Genomic DNA, 14,891 nt, shown 5'->3' on the forward strand with positions numbered 1-14,891 from the left:
TGAGGAGGACTGTGGTGAGTAATTCTCTCTGTGTATTCAACTCTTTAAATCTTCCGCAATTTCGGGATAATGATTGAAAAATTCAGACATTAAATAGCATTTATTTTGCTGTTCAGTAATTCGTTCATAAAATGCGTTAATATTTTATGCTGTTTGTTTTTGTTTTTGATTTGGCCGAGATAACTACTACCAATTATCTTTGTATTGTTACAATACAAAGCAATCTGTATTGTAACATCACATGTAATTAATCGACTTGAAGTTTCCATTGACAACTAACCTAATCTTTCTTTCCTCTTTGTGTTTCAAATAGTTAATTTTCTTAGTGACATAATGTATCATTTTTATTAGGATAACGTTTATCAGGATTACCTTATTTTCAGAAAGAATAATAGAAAACAAAAACCCACGAAAGATGATTTATTTTATATGAAAACACCTTTTAGTTTTCATAGTAAATCTTAGCCAATAACCTTAACGAAATCCATTTGTAGAATAGTATGACGTCACAATCAAAAATTACTGCAGGAAGTAAAATATCTGCATTGTTGCGATCTTAATCAAAACCATTTAAATTTTTAAAATCGAACGGCTAGTACCGAATATAACGTTTCATGCTCACACCCGCTACTTACTCTACCGAATTAACGATAGTGTAGAATTAACGTAGAAGAAGCGATGCGGAGCGGAAGCCGATAAGCCAGTTCAACGTCAGAGACTAGTTGGGTAGTGACGTAAGCGTTTCCGTCACGCATTTTCGTTACCAATCGGTTTTATTCAGTCGAAAAATTTAGTTGGTGCCGCCAAAGATGTTTTCACATCAAAAATATAATTGTTCTAAGTGTGGCAGTTTTTTTTTTTTTTTCTTGGGAAATTCTATCACATCAGCTATTCAGGTCCTAGAGGGCCAATTCCGGTGATAAGCTAGTTTATGTGGGTTGTCGTGTATTGTGTCCGTTTAAATGATCGTTCAAGGGCCGATGTCCATGAGAGTTCATGACTGAAAGAGCTACCATGAAATTTATAACAGCAGGTGATCAAGAATGAGAGCACTTCAACCAATGAGATTCACGACAGATGTTGGTTGAGCCTAAGTTAACTGTTCCTACTATGTTAGAGTGATTAAATAATGTCTTGTGGCATCTTTTGTACAGTTATTACAATAACGATATTTAAAGAGCTATAGATATGGATTTAATAAAATTTTGTTCCAATGATATTTTGATTCTTGAGAACTTTCCACACAGTTTTCGATTAATGCAATGAGATCACCCTATGAACAAGGCTTCTCTAATGATAAATCAACTCCTACTTTCCTTCTTACAAACTCAACGAATGAGTCATGATCTGTTAGGATGGATCTCCTGGGATCTTCTATGGATCACGATCTGCTTAGGTGGATCTCCAGGGAACTTCTATGGATCACGATCTGCTTAGGTGGATCTCCTGGGATCTTCTATGGATCACGATCTGCTAAGGTGGATCTCCTGGGATCTTCTATGGATCACGATCTGCTAAGATGGATCTCCTGGGATTTTCTATGGATCAGATCTCCTAGGATCTTAAGGAGTTCGCGATGTAACAAAATAAATTAACCTCAAAGAAGGGAATTAAGTTTTCTGTTGTGTTTCTTTTTTATTTTACGGTACGGCAGCTAAGGTCCTGGGGTACCAACGTGTTGTATGTATAAATTTCGTGTATTATAAGTGTCAGTTTATTGAGCAAAATGCATGATACATAGATCAATAGAATTAACGATAAAACAATAAAATATCTTTTCCCACTTTTTAAAATTAACTCTAAAAACGTTTTTCTGCATTGTAATCAGTATTAAGGGATGTTTAAACAATATAAACAATTCGAAATTTGACTACCGGGGAAGGGGGCTAAGCAATTTATTCACTCCAATAACAAATTTGCTTATGGCGTTCATCATAAAAAGAAATGACTTTGAGTTCGGGAGAATTTGGAAATTTGTTCGTTGTGCCTTATTCGTTCAAGAAAAAATATTTCAATAAAGATTAAAAAAGAAAAAAAAAAACATTCAAGATAAAAGCTGGAACTTGACATTTTGAAATTAACCTTGGAGTTCATTTCAAATAGCGGATATCATTAACTAGGTTATTTTCTGGTGAATACGACAGCACGTATGAGTTCCCTGCAGGGCACAAACAGGAAAGATTTTGAAACCAGGAGAACAAAGGCCAAGTGAGGAAAGAAAGGAAGCAGAAGCGGGACTCTAGACATTTCTGAAAGAAATGGTGTTGGATGAAACGGTGGATTAAGGACCAAACTGACTTTGAATTAAGTGTTTCAGACTTGTATTGGAGTCGCAGTAATGAATCTTGGAGCAGTGGGAAGCGTCAAGGGGAAAGACATGATCAACAACCTGAGCATCGAAAACTAGGATCTTATCTTCAAGATGACAAACCAGGTGGTTTCCGAAGGTCCTCGGAGGTGTTATAGTGCGGTTCTTTAAGGTCCGTCTACCCGCGTTGATGCAAACTATTGGCATCGATGTTAACGATGGCGTCATGACTTTTAATTCTGACACCGTGTGGGCGATGGCAACGCTGGGATACGTGGGTCAGAGACTCGACGGCAAGACAACCAGCACAACTTCAATTGATGGAGCGACCCCCGGAAGTTTTCGACAAAGTTAGAAGTGCATTGATCCGCTTTTTCGGTGAAGTTGAGGAATTCGTGGAAGGAGAGAAGGCGAGTACTGATTCACCGATGTTGAGAGTGAACCTTCTTAGAACCGAGAAAGGCCCGACCATCAACAGTACTGTGAAGAAGATTACACTAGCGACTCTTTAGAAGCAGAACAGAGGAGGCCAGGTGAGAAGCATCCTGAAGAAAAGAAGTAATTTGAACAAGTTCGCGTTTAATAGCAGGAAAATCGACAAGACGTTTAATCACAAGCGAAAGTGACTGCTGAAGACGCAATAAACGGAGCGGAATGGACCAACGAAACGAAGACACACATAAACCACCACCAAGAACATCAGAATGGATGTACGAGACCGGAATATCGTAGGGCGAATGCAACCAAAGGTGTAGAGTAGAGCGAACTTGGACATCGAGGCGGTCCCTAAAATAAGACGATGGTAAAAGCAAGAAAGGAGAAAAGTTTTCAAAATGAAAAAACGGTGTTGAGGCTTCAACAGAGTCTTACGAAGACGATCCAAGTAAAAGTGGAGATCACAAGACGATCCAAATGAAAGTGGAGGTTATAAATCAGTGTTCAGTTAAACACTTAACAAAAGAGTTAAAAGTAATTCTTAATTCTTTCTTCTCTCTTAAGTTTATAACCTCGAATACATAAAGAACTGTCAATTATAATAACTGGCTTATCGAGTATAAACGCATTGAATCCAACACAACCGAAAATTCAGGCAACAGAATTTAAATCATGTTTTTATTCGTTTTAATGCATGAATATAAAAATTTAATTATTCGCTATAAATTCTTTCTTTTTATTACGATGAATAAATAGGAAGAATATTGATTTTTTTAATTTTTTTACACATACAAGATCAACTAGAAAATTCTTGCAATAACAATCGCGTTATTTCAGGAATTCTCAGGTTGTCAAGTCATCAAACAGCTCTCGATGAATAAAACAAAATTGACCATCTCACTCTCACAACGCCGATTTTTAAGTTTGCGTCAGATCACCTCCCAATTTCCTTTGATAGTGAAAGCCTATGCTCTCCCCGACAACTTGAACATGACCATAAAGAATCCCAACTCAAGATCTTCTCATTAAAATATATGCAACCTCAAATCATCCTACAAAGACTAAAAGCTACAGACTGGACAAAAATTGCTGCTAGCCACTCTGATAAAACACTTTCCAATTTAGCTAACTTGTTAAAAGACATCGCCTGTGAAGGGGCCTCCAAATCTGTACGCCTGTCTCCCAGAACCAAGAACTGGTTTACCAGCGACGCAAAACTCGCCTTCATCATCAAACAGAAACTATACAGGAAGTGGCAAAGAACACGGGATCTAGCCGACTACCAACTCTATAAAAAACATCGGGCACGCTTCCTACGCATTCGGAGGAAGGCGCAGAACGAATGGATTGCACACAGAATGAAACTTGGGAAAAGAATCTTCACCAACAAGAACCAACAGTCCCCCATGACCACTGACATCTTCCACGCATGGGCTAACTCGCTCGCAACTAAGCCCCTATCTGCTCCAAACCCCTTTATTCGAGTTAATCCACCAGCTAACCAGACATCACTGGATAAAATTTCCATCACAAAGGAACGCCTCACTGAGGTCATCAACAGCCTTCCCAACAAGTCTACCACTGGCCCGGATGGATTCCCTATTTTCATGATTAAAATATGTAGTGTATATATCATTGACCTCTTGCTTGATGCATTCAATTCCGTCCTCGTAACAGGAGTGTACTCTGCTATCTGGAACACATATTATGTTTCTCCCGTTCCAAAAAAGTCTAACCCAAAATCGCCTAATGACTACAGACCAATTTCCGTAGGATGCACTTTCCTCAAAATCTTGGAAAAAGCCATACTTCCTGCTCTCACCCATCACATGTTCAGCCACAAACCTCCATACCTCCATAGTGTTCTACCTGGACGGTCCACGATCACCAACCTCTTGGACACACTGTTCAGAATTGAAAGTACCTTAAGCAACAAAGAGCAACTGGATATTGTGTTCCTCGACATTAAGGCGGCCTTTGACAATCTGTCCACCCATTCATTATGTACCATACTGTGCAACTACTTCAAAATCTCCGGTAACATCCTAGTTCTCCTTAAGAAACTCCTTCAGTCCAGGACCCTATGGATCAGAAATCAAAACCATTATCACCCCATTCTCTGCTCCAGAGGGCTCCCACAAGGGGGCGTTCTCTCTGCCGCCCTCTTCGCCGCATCTTTAGAACCCTTCCTATCAAACCGTACTAATTTTACCACTTACGCAGATAATATTAAGTTCTTCATCATCACAAAATGCCCCAAGTCTCTCCAGTCTATTACCGTGAGCTCCAACCGACAGCTACATGAACTGGAAAACTACCTTCATGCGATTGGACTCTCCATTAATAAAGAGAAAACTGCACAGCTCTCTATCACCAAGAAGAAAAATACCAACGATGTGAACATCATTATAGCGAACTCTCCAGTTAAAAAAGTCATCCAGCATAAAGATTTGGGTATCATCTGGGACAAAGACCTCACCTTCTTGCCTCACTTTAATGCCACTCGAACGAAAACATATTCGGCTTTATGGGCAGTAAAACAAGAGATCTCCAACTTCCGTAACCCGGACCTTATCATCAAATACATTCTTCGTTGCATTTTCCCAATTCCATTATATGCCTCGACTATATGGTCCTCAGCACCCTCATCATACCAAGCCAGGTTCCTCTCCCTGGAATTCTGGATCTTGAAATGGCTAAATAGGGTTGCCGGGCTAACACCTACAATCTCAAAATCTGTTCTGGTCACCAATCTTAATACGCTTCCTTGGAGGTATCTCATCATCTCTAGGAACCTTCTTATCCTCTCTCAGCTTCTATCCGGAAAACTGAGCTCACCCGATATTTGGGACATCATCGCCAGACCGTCCGACAGGAGAAGATGCCAGTCCAACACCTCCCCATACAGATCAAAGCTGCGTAGCATGTCCTCCTTGGACAACATGTTTCCACACATCTCCTTCCAGATATTCAATAGATTAGCCATAGACGTTGAGAAACTTTGCAAGGACAGATACAGAGCTTCCATTCTTGCAGACATGTATGCCTTAGTCATGCTCTAGGTGGACTCTATGTGATGCTGCACTATCCACGCTCCGATGTATGCGTATGCACTTTTATTTGTTATAACTTTATGTTTTTGTATTTGTTATAACTTTATGTTTTTGTATTTGTTGTAACTTTATGTTTTTGTATTTGTTGTAACTTTATGTTTTTGTATTTGTTATAACTTTATGTTTTTGTATCTTCACCAGTGGCTGTTTAAGGCCGTGTATTGTATCTGGCTCTGTATACAATGCATTTGTCTGTATTTTATGTTTTATCTCTGTATGTAACTCATGTCCTCTAGCTGCATAGCTGTAAAGGGACATTTCTTCGGAAAATAAATTGATATTAATAATAATAATAATTATTATTATTTATCACAAATCGAGTTTCAGAGTCTCAGAAAACTATACTTATATTTATTACAGAGAAGCATTAATAGACGCTGTTGCAAATATCGACAACACCAGCACCATACACTACGAATGATTAGATTTGACTAAAATTAGTGTGAAGTCTAGGTGATAAGCACATGGTGTTCATATCAATCAAGAAGTGAACTGCGCATGCTTAGTAGATTAATCTTAAAACGATATTTTCTTAAATAGAGTCACTGCCTTCAATCTTATTTAGCGTTAAAATCGAAGTCGTTTTTTTTAACAGTCTTTTAAAGTTCTTCCAGACTTGAAGTATACTTTAACTCGAACCAATCATGGTGTGTGACGAGTTCACCCTTATTTCAAGTCGAAAATATTTCTAGAAATCAGGCCGATTTTCAGAGTAATTATTAAAAGACAGATGTTTAACTGCGTAGTCAGTTCCTTTTAATGCTTCTGCGCGTACACTGGACTGATATCGAGTTGAAGTGCAGGTGATTATTTTCACTGTGTCCACAACAGTCAGACAGTAAACTGCGCATGCGTGTGGTCGTGTCTTCTGAATACGTGGTGGTTTCGCTGGGACTTTAAATATGATTACTCCGTGCATCAATTTAGCTGCCTTCTTTTGCTTATTCTTCGTAACTCTTCATACAAGCGAGTGCATCACTTACAGAAGAAGTAAGTATTTGTCACCTCTGTATTAGCTCTAGAACAATAAATATTTTTTTGTTATTGTAATGTAAGAACTCAACAAAATAAACCAAAAAAGGCTAATGTTTAATACCATAAATGATATTGTGTTCGTGCGCATAATTTTCTTCACAAAATAGACAATATATGTTAATTTAGCTTTATATTTGGTCATCACAAGATGGCGGACATTCCATGGTTTCTTCTAGGGGCGCCACGTCATTCAGTTCAGCAGATGTTAATCGACGACTATCTTGTGTAGAACAAGCTTACGGGCAGGATATGATTCCAGATAGAAAAGACGTGAGTTCGAATCCTGTCAATGACGCGAGAAATTTTGATAGAGTTATTTGGTCTCAAGCAAGGTCGCATGGTTTTTTCTCCTGGTATTTTGGTTTTTCATCAAGAAACGGGCAAATTTAGCACAGAACACACTCAATTTACAGATAATTTACTGACTATCACTTAGGTCTGCGTAACTAATAAACTGGCCACCCAGTGTGCATATTAACAGCTCAGCCATACAGATCGATTTAGTTTATGGCGTTTGGTTAATTTTAAATAATTCCTTACTGTGTTAACTGGTTCAGTGAAATAATTATTAATGTACTATAACAAATAATGATTGGATAGTCAGAGTGTCAGCATTTGTTTTTCTTTTAAATGTTTAGTTTATGTTGAGGACAATTGTCGCTCAAATTCATCGGTTACGTACAACTTTGGGTCATTTGGAGGGAACTCGGTAGCATTAATAAGACCAAGGAATGCGGACAGATACACAGCGGGCATCCGGTGCAATATCACCCTTCGACCTCCTGCTGGGAATTTTGGGATGGTTGTCTCTGTCAGAAAAACAGATTTCGTTAGTGGTTGCGATGACTATATAAAGGTAATTATTTCTTAATTTGGTTTATTTCTTTGAAAGAACTTAACTGGAGGACCACTTTTAGAAATTACAGAGAATATAGAAATCAATTTGTTTTATTTTTTAAATTAAACTTTTATTAAATATTAAAAACATTTAGTTTATTTACTATAATAAATTTATTGACCTTTATTTAGAGAAGAGATTCACGGCCTTTTTTTTGAGTCTCATTGCCAACATTATAATAAATAATCTCCTTGTATCAATCAGTAATTTTTATTCGTAACGGTTAAATTCTACTTTTTAAAAAGGTGATTCGAAACCAATGCTTCCCACCCAATGGGAAACCCTGGTTTGGATTATTTGATCTTAAGAACTAATTTTAGTTTTCTGTAGTAAATATTTTTAAAATGAAACTCAGAAATTCTTTTTTCCAGAGTTCAGCATTCACCCTGACAGGTCCAACATATATGAACAGAGAGATCAATGTTGAAGAAGGAGGCCTCCATGGCCGAGTGGTCAGGGGCGTGGGTGCAGTAGCACACGCTCTTTAAGCCGACCGGGGCTCAAACCCCTGACTGCTTAATACGGTCGATCTGCCAACCTGCACTGGACCAGCGTGCTGGATTATGGTCCTTTTATTGAGGAGGCCTCCATCCTGCAGTGGACAATGGCTTCAGATGTATTATTTATTTATAGATCAATGTTGATTATGAGATTGTCCGCAGACTTTGAAGAGGGGTGTAAGAGTAGGATCTAAGAGTAGGGACCGTCTCTCGCCCTGCCTCCATTATACGAAGAAGACTGCATAAAGGAAGGCTTTATTTAAGAAGACTCACATCACAGGAAAGACAAACTGAATTGGTATAAAAAGGACTTTACTTGGACCTAAGTTCAAAGCTGATTTGTGTTGGTTTATCGATGCGTCGAGATTTAGAATCATCCGAAGAGAGCGAGGGACACCGCATTTATTAGATAACAACTGTGGAAAGTCCACCTACCAGGATGGGAAAAAGAGTGTAGATTAATGGGGAAGTATATGTTTGGGTTTGAATAACGACCTGTATGCGCTTTCAGTGGGAACAGTGACTGTACAATTTTGGTAGCCTCGTGAACAGCATTCAGCATCGTTGAGTTTTGTAATGAAGTCATGAAGGGTCATCAATTGACATACTGTTCTCCACGATGCTTGTATTCATTGCAATTTTATCAATAATTATGCCCTTTTGGGTATTGGGTAGCACAGTTGGTAGAATCAACGTCTTCCCCACCTGGGTGGAAAAGATCTGAGTTCGAGTCCCGTCGATGACGTGAGGAATTTTTATGGACCTTTTTCACAAAATAGCTGAGTTAGTTAGTCTCAGGCGAGGGTAGCATGGTTTTTACTCCCGGGAACTTTGGTTCTTCGTCCAAAAAACAGAAAATCGACCACAGAACACTTGAAATTTACAGACACTATACACGGAGCAATATGGCCTTAGCTACTGATACTCCTACAACAACATCATTAATGAAATAATTTTTTTCTATTTATCGATCTGCGATAAATAGAAAAGACATCTTATCTTCCTAACAAGATATCTTATTAGGAAGTTGAAGTCACATATTTTTATGGGTTTCTGTGATTTACTTCGTTTAAATGTTCCTTAGAGTTTGAAGATCGTTTGAAGTATATCGTCCGCTCTCATTTAACAAGATGAGACATTGGAAAATATATTTCATTTTAACTGATTCGAGCGATAACATTGTTTTATAAATTCATCGATTGAGTCGAGGCATATTTGTTTCTTGAAGTACAATATGGATTGTGAAAAGGATAGTTTATTCTGGGTATGATAAGTAACTCATTATTTGAGACACAACTGAAACTTTTGGGTAGGGTCGTGTATATTATTATACTCTTATTCATTAATTAATGATTCAAATTTTAAAACAAAACGATACTTTAACTTACACAGTTAATGAGTTTGCCATACAAAATTAACCGGATGTGGTATTGGCTGATACCACAGTTGGGTTAAATCTTTATTTAGGCAAGTATATGCAATAAAATACACTCCAGAAATATACTCGGAGGATAAGTCTAAACCACTTCTATATCCTAGGTACAAAACAAGGATGCAGGAGTTCAACTATGAAGGTATCCATGGATGCTGGAATCACAGGGAAGATTCTAAAATGGATTGCAGGGTGACTGCTGGACAAGAGACAGAGGATTGTTATTAATAGTTATTCTTCAGATTGGGCGAATGGTAGAAATGGTTCTCCTCTCTGGGACCATAGTTCTTTTTTGATTTTCTTAAGTGACCATTCATGAAGGGATAGAGGAGTGATGTCTAGATCGGTAGAGTAGTTAATAATCAGCGCCAAGCAGCGCTGATTATTAATTCAGCGATGTTCAGAAAAGTGGCAGCTATATTTTAATGTGGCAAAATGCAAGATATTGCACTTGGGGAATAGCAGTCCCAAAATAACTAGACGGGTTTGAATCCAAACAAAGGTAAGAAGAAAGGTTTTTGGAAGTTACGTTACCGTCCGACATGAAATTCTACAGACAGTGTGGACAGGCGGTGAAGAAGGCCCATAGTGTTTTATCAATGATTTATTCTAGGACACTCATACCTGCGTGTTTGACGCCAACTATCATGCCACGTTCAAAATCGCTTAAAGTCTTTTGTCTCATGCATTCTCGCACTGAATTGCCAACATACATCATCCCTACGTATCTACCCATCTGCTTTGTGCTGCACGATGGAAACATTTGATGTTATTACAGAAGTAGAGCCTCATTTTATGAAAATGGTTGGTGTACTTGATGACGTATCCACTTGATGTATTTTCCAACTGGATATTATCTATCGTTGCATTTTAATTGAGATTGCACTAATACAATTGAATATTAATATTCCTCTTTTTAAGTAGTTGAAGATTTTTAATATCAGAATCTTAATTAAATACCTTATTTTTGAATTCGAAAGTTGTATCGCCTTAATGAGATTTTATCAAAATTGGTTTTATTTGTAGATTTTAACCCGTGATTCAGAAACTTTTTGCGGATACCTCGATTACCCCAAAGAATCAAAATCATTCTCATCTATTGGAAACTTCAGTTTCGTTTACCATACAAAATTTGGCGCTTACTTTAGAGCTGGATTTGTACTTATTGCCACAGCGTACCAATACGGTAAGTTTATTTCCATCCCTTTAAAATATTTTGCAAAGATAACGCAGCATGGTTAATCGATAGATACTATTAGCAAGTAGTAAAAAATAGGAAGGGATTCCCTTTGAAATATGTCCAAAAGAGTAATGAATATCGATTTAGCATTCATTATGCTTATTTATTAGTTTTATATTTTTATTTCGGTTGATATAACACGTTAACACCCTAGCTCTATTTTATATCGCGCTGAATTTTCCATATTTATTGTTTAAAACGATTTTATTTCTTTATTTAGACACTAGTTGTATTGGTAAAGATAGATTTCGATGTGCAGATGAAAAATGTATTTGGAGTAAGCTAAGATGTGATGGCCATAATAACTGTGGTAACCAATTTGACGAAGATTGTGGTAAGTGTATCTGTTAGCTCAAGCTGCGCTTTTCAATTTCAAATTTATCTTTGTGAAATAACTTTCCAACTTACTAATTGGAAACATCACATATAAATTGGGCCCGAATACTAAATTTACTGAAGGAGGCATTTTCTCCCATGGAAAATTGGACTGTTCTACCCACATTGGCGACAAAAAACGAAAATACGACCTCCTGTAAAAACAGTCACAGACAGAAGAAATGCGAATAAATGAGAATATATGCATTTAGATGCAAATAGAACTGTGACATGGGGTGATGACTTGCAGAGGTGTAACTAGGGTTGATGGCACTCAAGGCAAATTAAAATATGGCGCCCCTTGAACACACTGAATTGGAATTTTTTCGCTTTTTGTAACCATAAAAATGGGGCCTCCCAAATTTGGCGTCCAAGGCACGTGCCCCACTTGCCTCACCCTAGTTACGCCAATGATGATGTGTTGAAAACCAAATTTAAAACCAAAGAAAACGTAATCTGAAGACAGATTCGGGAAAATGGGTGATTTGGTAGACTTTTAAAACGATTTTGTTGTGGGTTAGGAGGAGCCACGATTCAAGAAACAAAAGGCATAGCTGGTTTCTGAAGAGCATCCATCTCAAAGGTTTTTAATGACTGGAAAGCAAGCTGTTTTTCCACATCTCAAGGGCGTAAATAAGGCCGAAAAACGATACTTTTAGGGTAAACTATTGTACAGGATGACTGTACGGAAAAATAGGGCATTCAGGGTTCAGAAAATAACATCTGAATTCAACCAAGACCAGAACTGCCCTTTTTCAAGCCGTACCATGCGGAGGAAATTGAAGAAATTGGATACTGGTAGTTGTCTGCCTATTTGGAAGCCTCTTGTTTCAGGGAAAAACAGAAAAATCGACTTTTCAGTGTCGAGACCGTCGCAATGGAAGAAGATCATGTGATTAGACAAATCACGATACCTTTTATTTTGCACTGATGGTAGGCGAGAACCTCACGAACTGAGAGACCCTACTTGCCTTATTAAGAAAACCAAAGCAACTGAAGGTGGCATCATGGTATGGGGAATGTTTTCTTGGCACCAACTAGGTCTGTAAATGTAGGTGGAAGGTCGAATGTCATCCAGAGAATACCTGAATTTTGTATCAGGTCTACTGCACCCTGCAATGTTACACTTTTATCCGAAGGTGATTGGCCACTCTGTGGATGAAAATGCAACAGCGTATCGTATCTGAATTGTACGAGAATGGTTTTGAGAACATGACACGGATTTACATTCCTGGTTCCACATTCATCTAATCTCAATCCTATTGAGAATGTGTGGGACATCCTGGAGAGAGAGAGAGATGTTCTGTAACGAAGTCTTCTTCCCTCAACTCAGCAACGGGATATTTTGCTGGAACAATGGTTACAATTAGACCAAAATGCACTAAAACACCTTATAGAATCCATTCTGCGCAGCACACTTTTCCTGTTATTCGAAACAAATGCGAACCCATTCAATGTTGAATAAAGATTCGTATTTTTTTGCCCAGTTCTTGTAAATACTAGATATATGGTAATATTTCTTCTTTATCTTTTGTTCTATTTTACAGGTTTACCTGAAGTTGCCGTTGCCATAGTGGTTATCAGTGTGTTTATATTCGTTGTCGTCGTCAGTGGAGCTGGATATTTTTGTTACAAACGTCGTCGTGGTACTACTGTGACAAGAACAACCGTGTTAACGAATCCTACTGCGTATCAATCTGCACCATACCAGCAACCACCTCCCTATCCACAACCTGCTTATCAACAACCACCTCCGTATCAACAACCTGCTCTTTATCAACAACCTGGCCTATATCAGCAACCACAAAGTGAATTCTATCCTCAGCCATACCAGTCACCACCAGGGAACTACGAGGTTCCACAATCTGTGGATAAGAAATGACGTTAATAAGGAATCTGGTCATGTTCCAAAGAGTCTTGTATTTTGAGGGAACTAAAATAACTTAATATTGCGAGGACAATCGCTTGTGTTCAAGTTAAATGAACTGAGTTCATAAATATTTGGATTCATATTTCTGAAGGAATAGACAATGAAAAAAATATTGTATATAATAAAATACGGATGAAACAAAGAGTGGAATAAAGGGTAATGCTGAAGGGGACTGGATAATATCATTAATAATTACTAAAGAACAAGGTACAGTGCTTATTAATTAACAGACAAATTACAAATCAATCTGCTACTTGCTGTTAGTGCAAGAGGTTATTATTCAACCGTTTTATATAAACAACTGCTTTAAACTTCTCGTCAATATACACTAAACTATATCTTTTTAATACAGTAAAGCTAAAATTCTCTACACTATCATTTATAATCTCTTGAGCTATTTGGGACTGTTTAGTGCAGAGAAAGAGGGTGGATAATCAATTGGGATATCAATAATATCTAATCTAGCAATGTAACAACAATGCGTCAAATTTGTAAATAATAAAATGAAATTTTCTAAATATATCTTTCGTTATACATATTTGTAATTAGGCTCCTTTCTGCGTTGATAAGAAAGGGGCTAGTACTTAAAAAACAATCACACCCATAGCTGCAAATTCAGATATAGAAATACCAAGGCCTGTCACAGATATTCTTCTAGGTTCATCTGGGGTTTGCAACTTCGGTGTCTAAAACACTGATTGTCAGATCTCATTTGTGAATCAGATGGATCGAATTTCGATGAAGTCTCTGCATCATGTGACAAACAAAGGATTTATTTTTCACATAATGCAGAGAATTGCGTATGTTCTGTAGTCGAGTTTCTGTTTCCTGGACCCCGAGTTTTAGGGAGGAAAAACCACGCAACCCCTGCACGTGACGATCTAACTCAGCCACGTTGTGAAAAAGTCCTATAAAAATTCCTCACATCATCAAGGGGACTCGAACTCAAGTCTTTTCCACCTGGTGTGGGGAGGACGGCGTTTCTACGCTACCGACGAGGACTCGGTGGGGGTATTAGTAACCGTGGGTAGACCTCTGATGTCCAAGGTCTGAAACCCTGCATCTAGCATACTAGAGTGAACAGACAGGTGTGAACCAAAGTAAGCAAGGGTGAAGTGTAGCGTTCACATCACACAGAGGAATTCATCCCCTTTGTATAACCAGCAATACTAAGTGGTAGATGACTGTTATCAAAAGGTGAAATACAATCTCTTTGTTTACTGGATGACTGAGGTGGTGGAACCCATATTCAATCTCCAAAGCAAAGTGTTCAGTAAGTGATATAATCAACCAATTAATGGAACAACTATGGGAAGTCCTGCTTCATGTGTAACAGCCAACCTATATTTATATTGGTCTAAAACCTCCTCTCCACGGGAACTTAGCATTTACAGGAATATAGATGACCTCATAGCAATGAACTGCCCAAATTTTATCATGGAATATGGACACTTAAATCCCGATAAACTCACATCGTACAACAAACGTGATGCATTTAATTTTAATGTTGTCAACCTCACGCATTGGCAATCCAACATGTCTATAGGAGTGCATGCCAACGTTATCCTAGCACAATGCAACAGGATAGCAACTATCTGTAGCAATAAGGACATAACTATCAATAA

At 38.0% G+C, this 14,891-nt stretch overlaps 1 protein-coding gene across 1 annotated transcript; it reads left to right on the forward strand.

The window, feature by feature from the left end:
• Nucleotides 1-2,534: 2,534 nt before the first annotated feature.
• LOC150079493 (uncharacterized) lies at nucleotides 2,535-13,226 on the forward strand. Its single transcript, XM_090383088.1, has 5 exons — nucleotides 2,535-2,658; nucleotides 7,530-7,747; nucleotides 10,748-10,907; nucleotides 11,182-11,295; nucleotides 12,884-13,226. The coding sequence occupies exons 1-5, from the start codon at nucleotides 2,535-2,537 to the stop codon at nucleotides 13,216-13,218; spliced, it is 951 nt and encodes a 316-aa protein (XP_090239214.1). The 3' UTR covers nucleotides 13,219-13,226.
• Nucleotides 13,227-14,891: the final 1,665 nt, after the last annotated feature.

Source organism: Mastigoproctus giganteus, chromosome 10 (genome assembly GCF_048544385.1).
Source record: "Mastigoproctus giganteus isolate SK-2022 chromosome 10, ASM4854438v1, whole genome shotgun sequence".
In the NCBI taxonomy this organism is placed as follows: Eukaryota; Metazoa; Arthropoda; class Arachnida; order Uropygi; family Thelyphonidae; genus Mastigoproctus; species Mastigoproctus giganteus.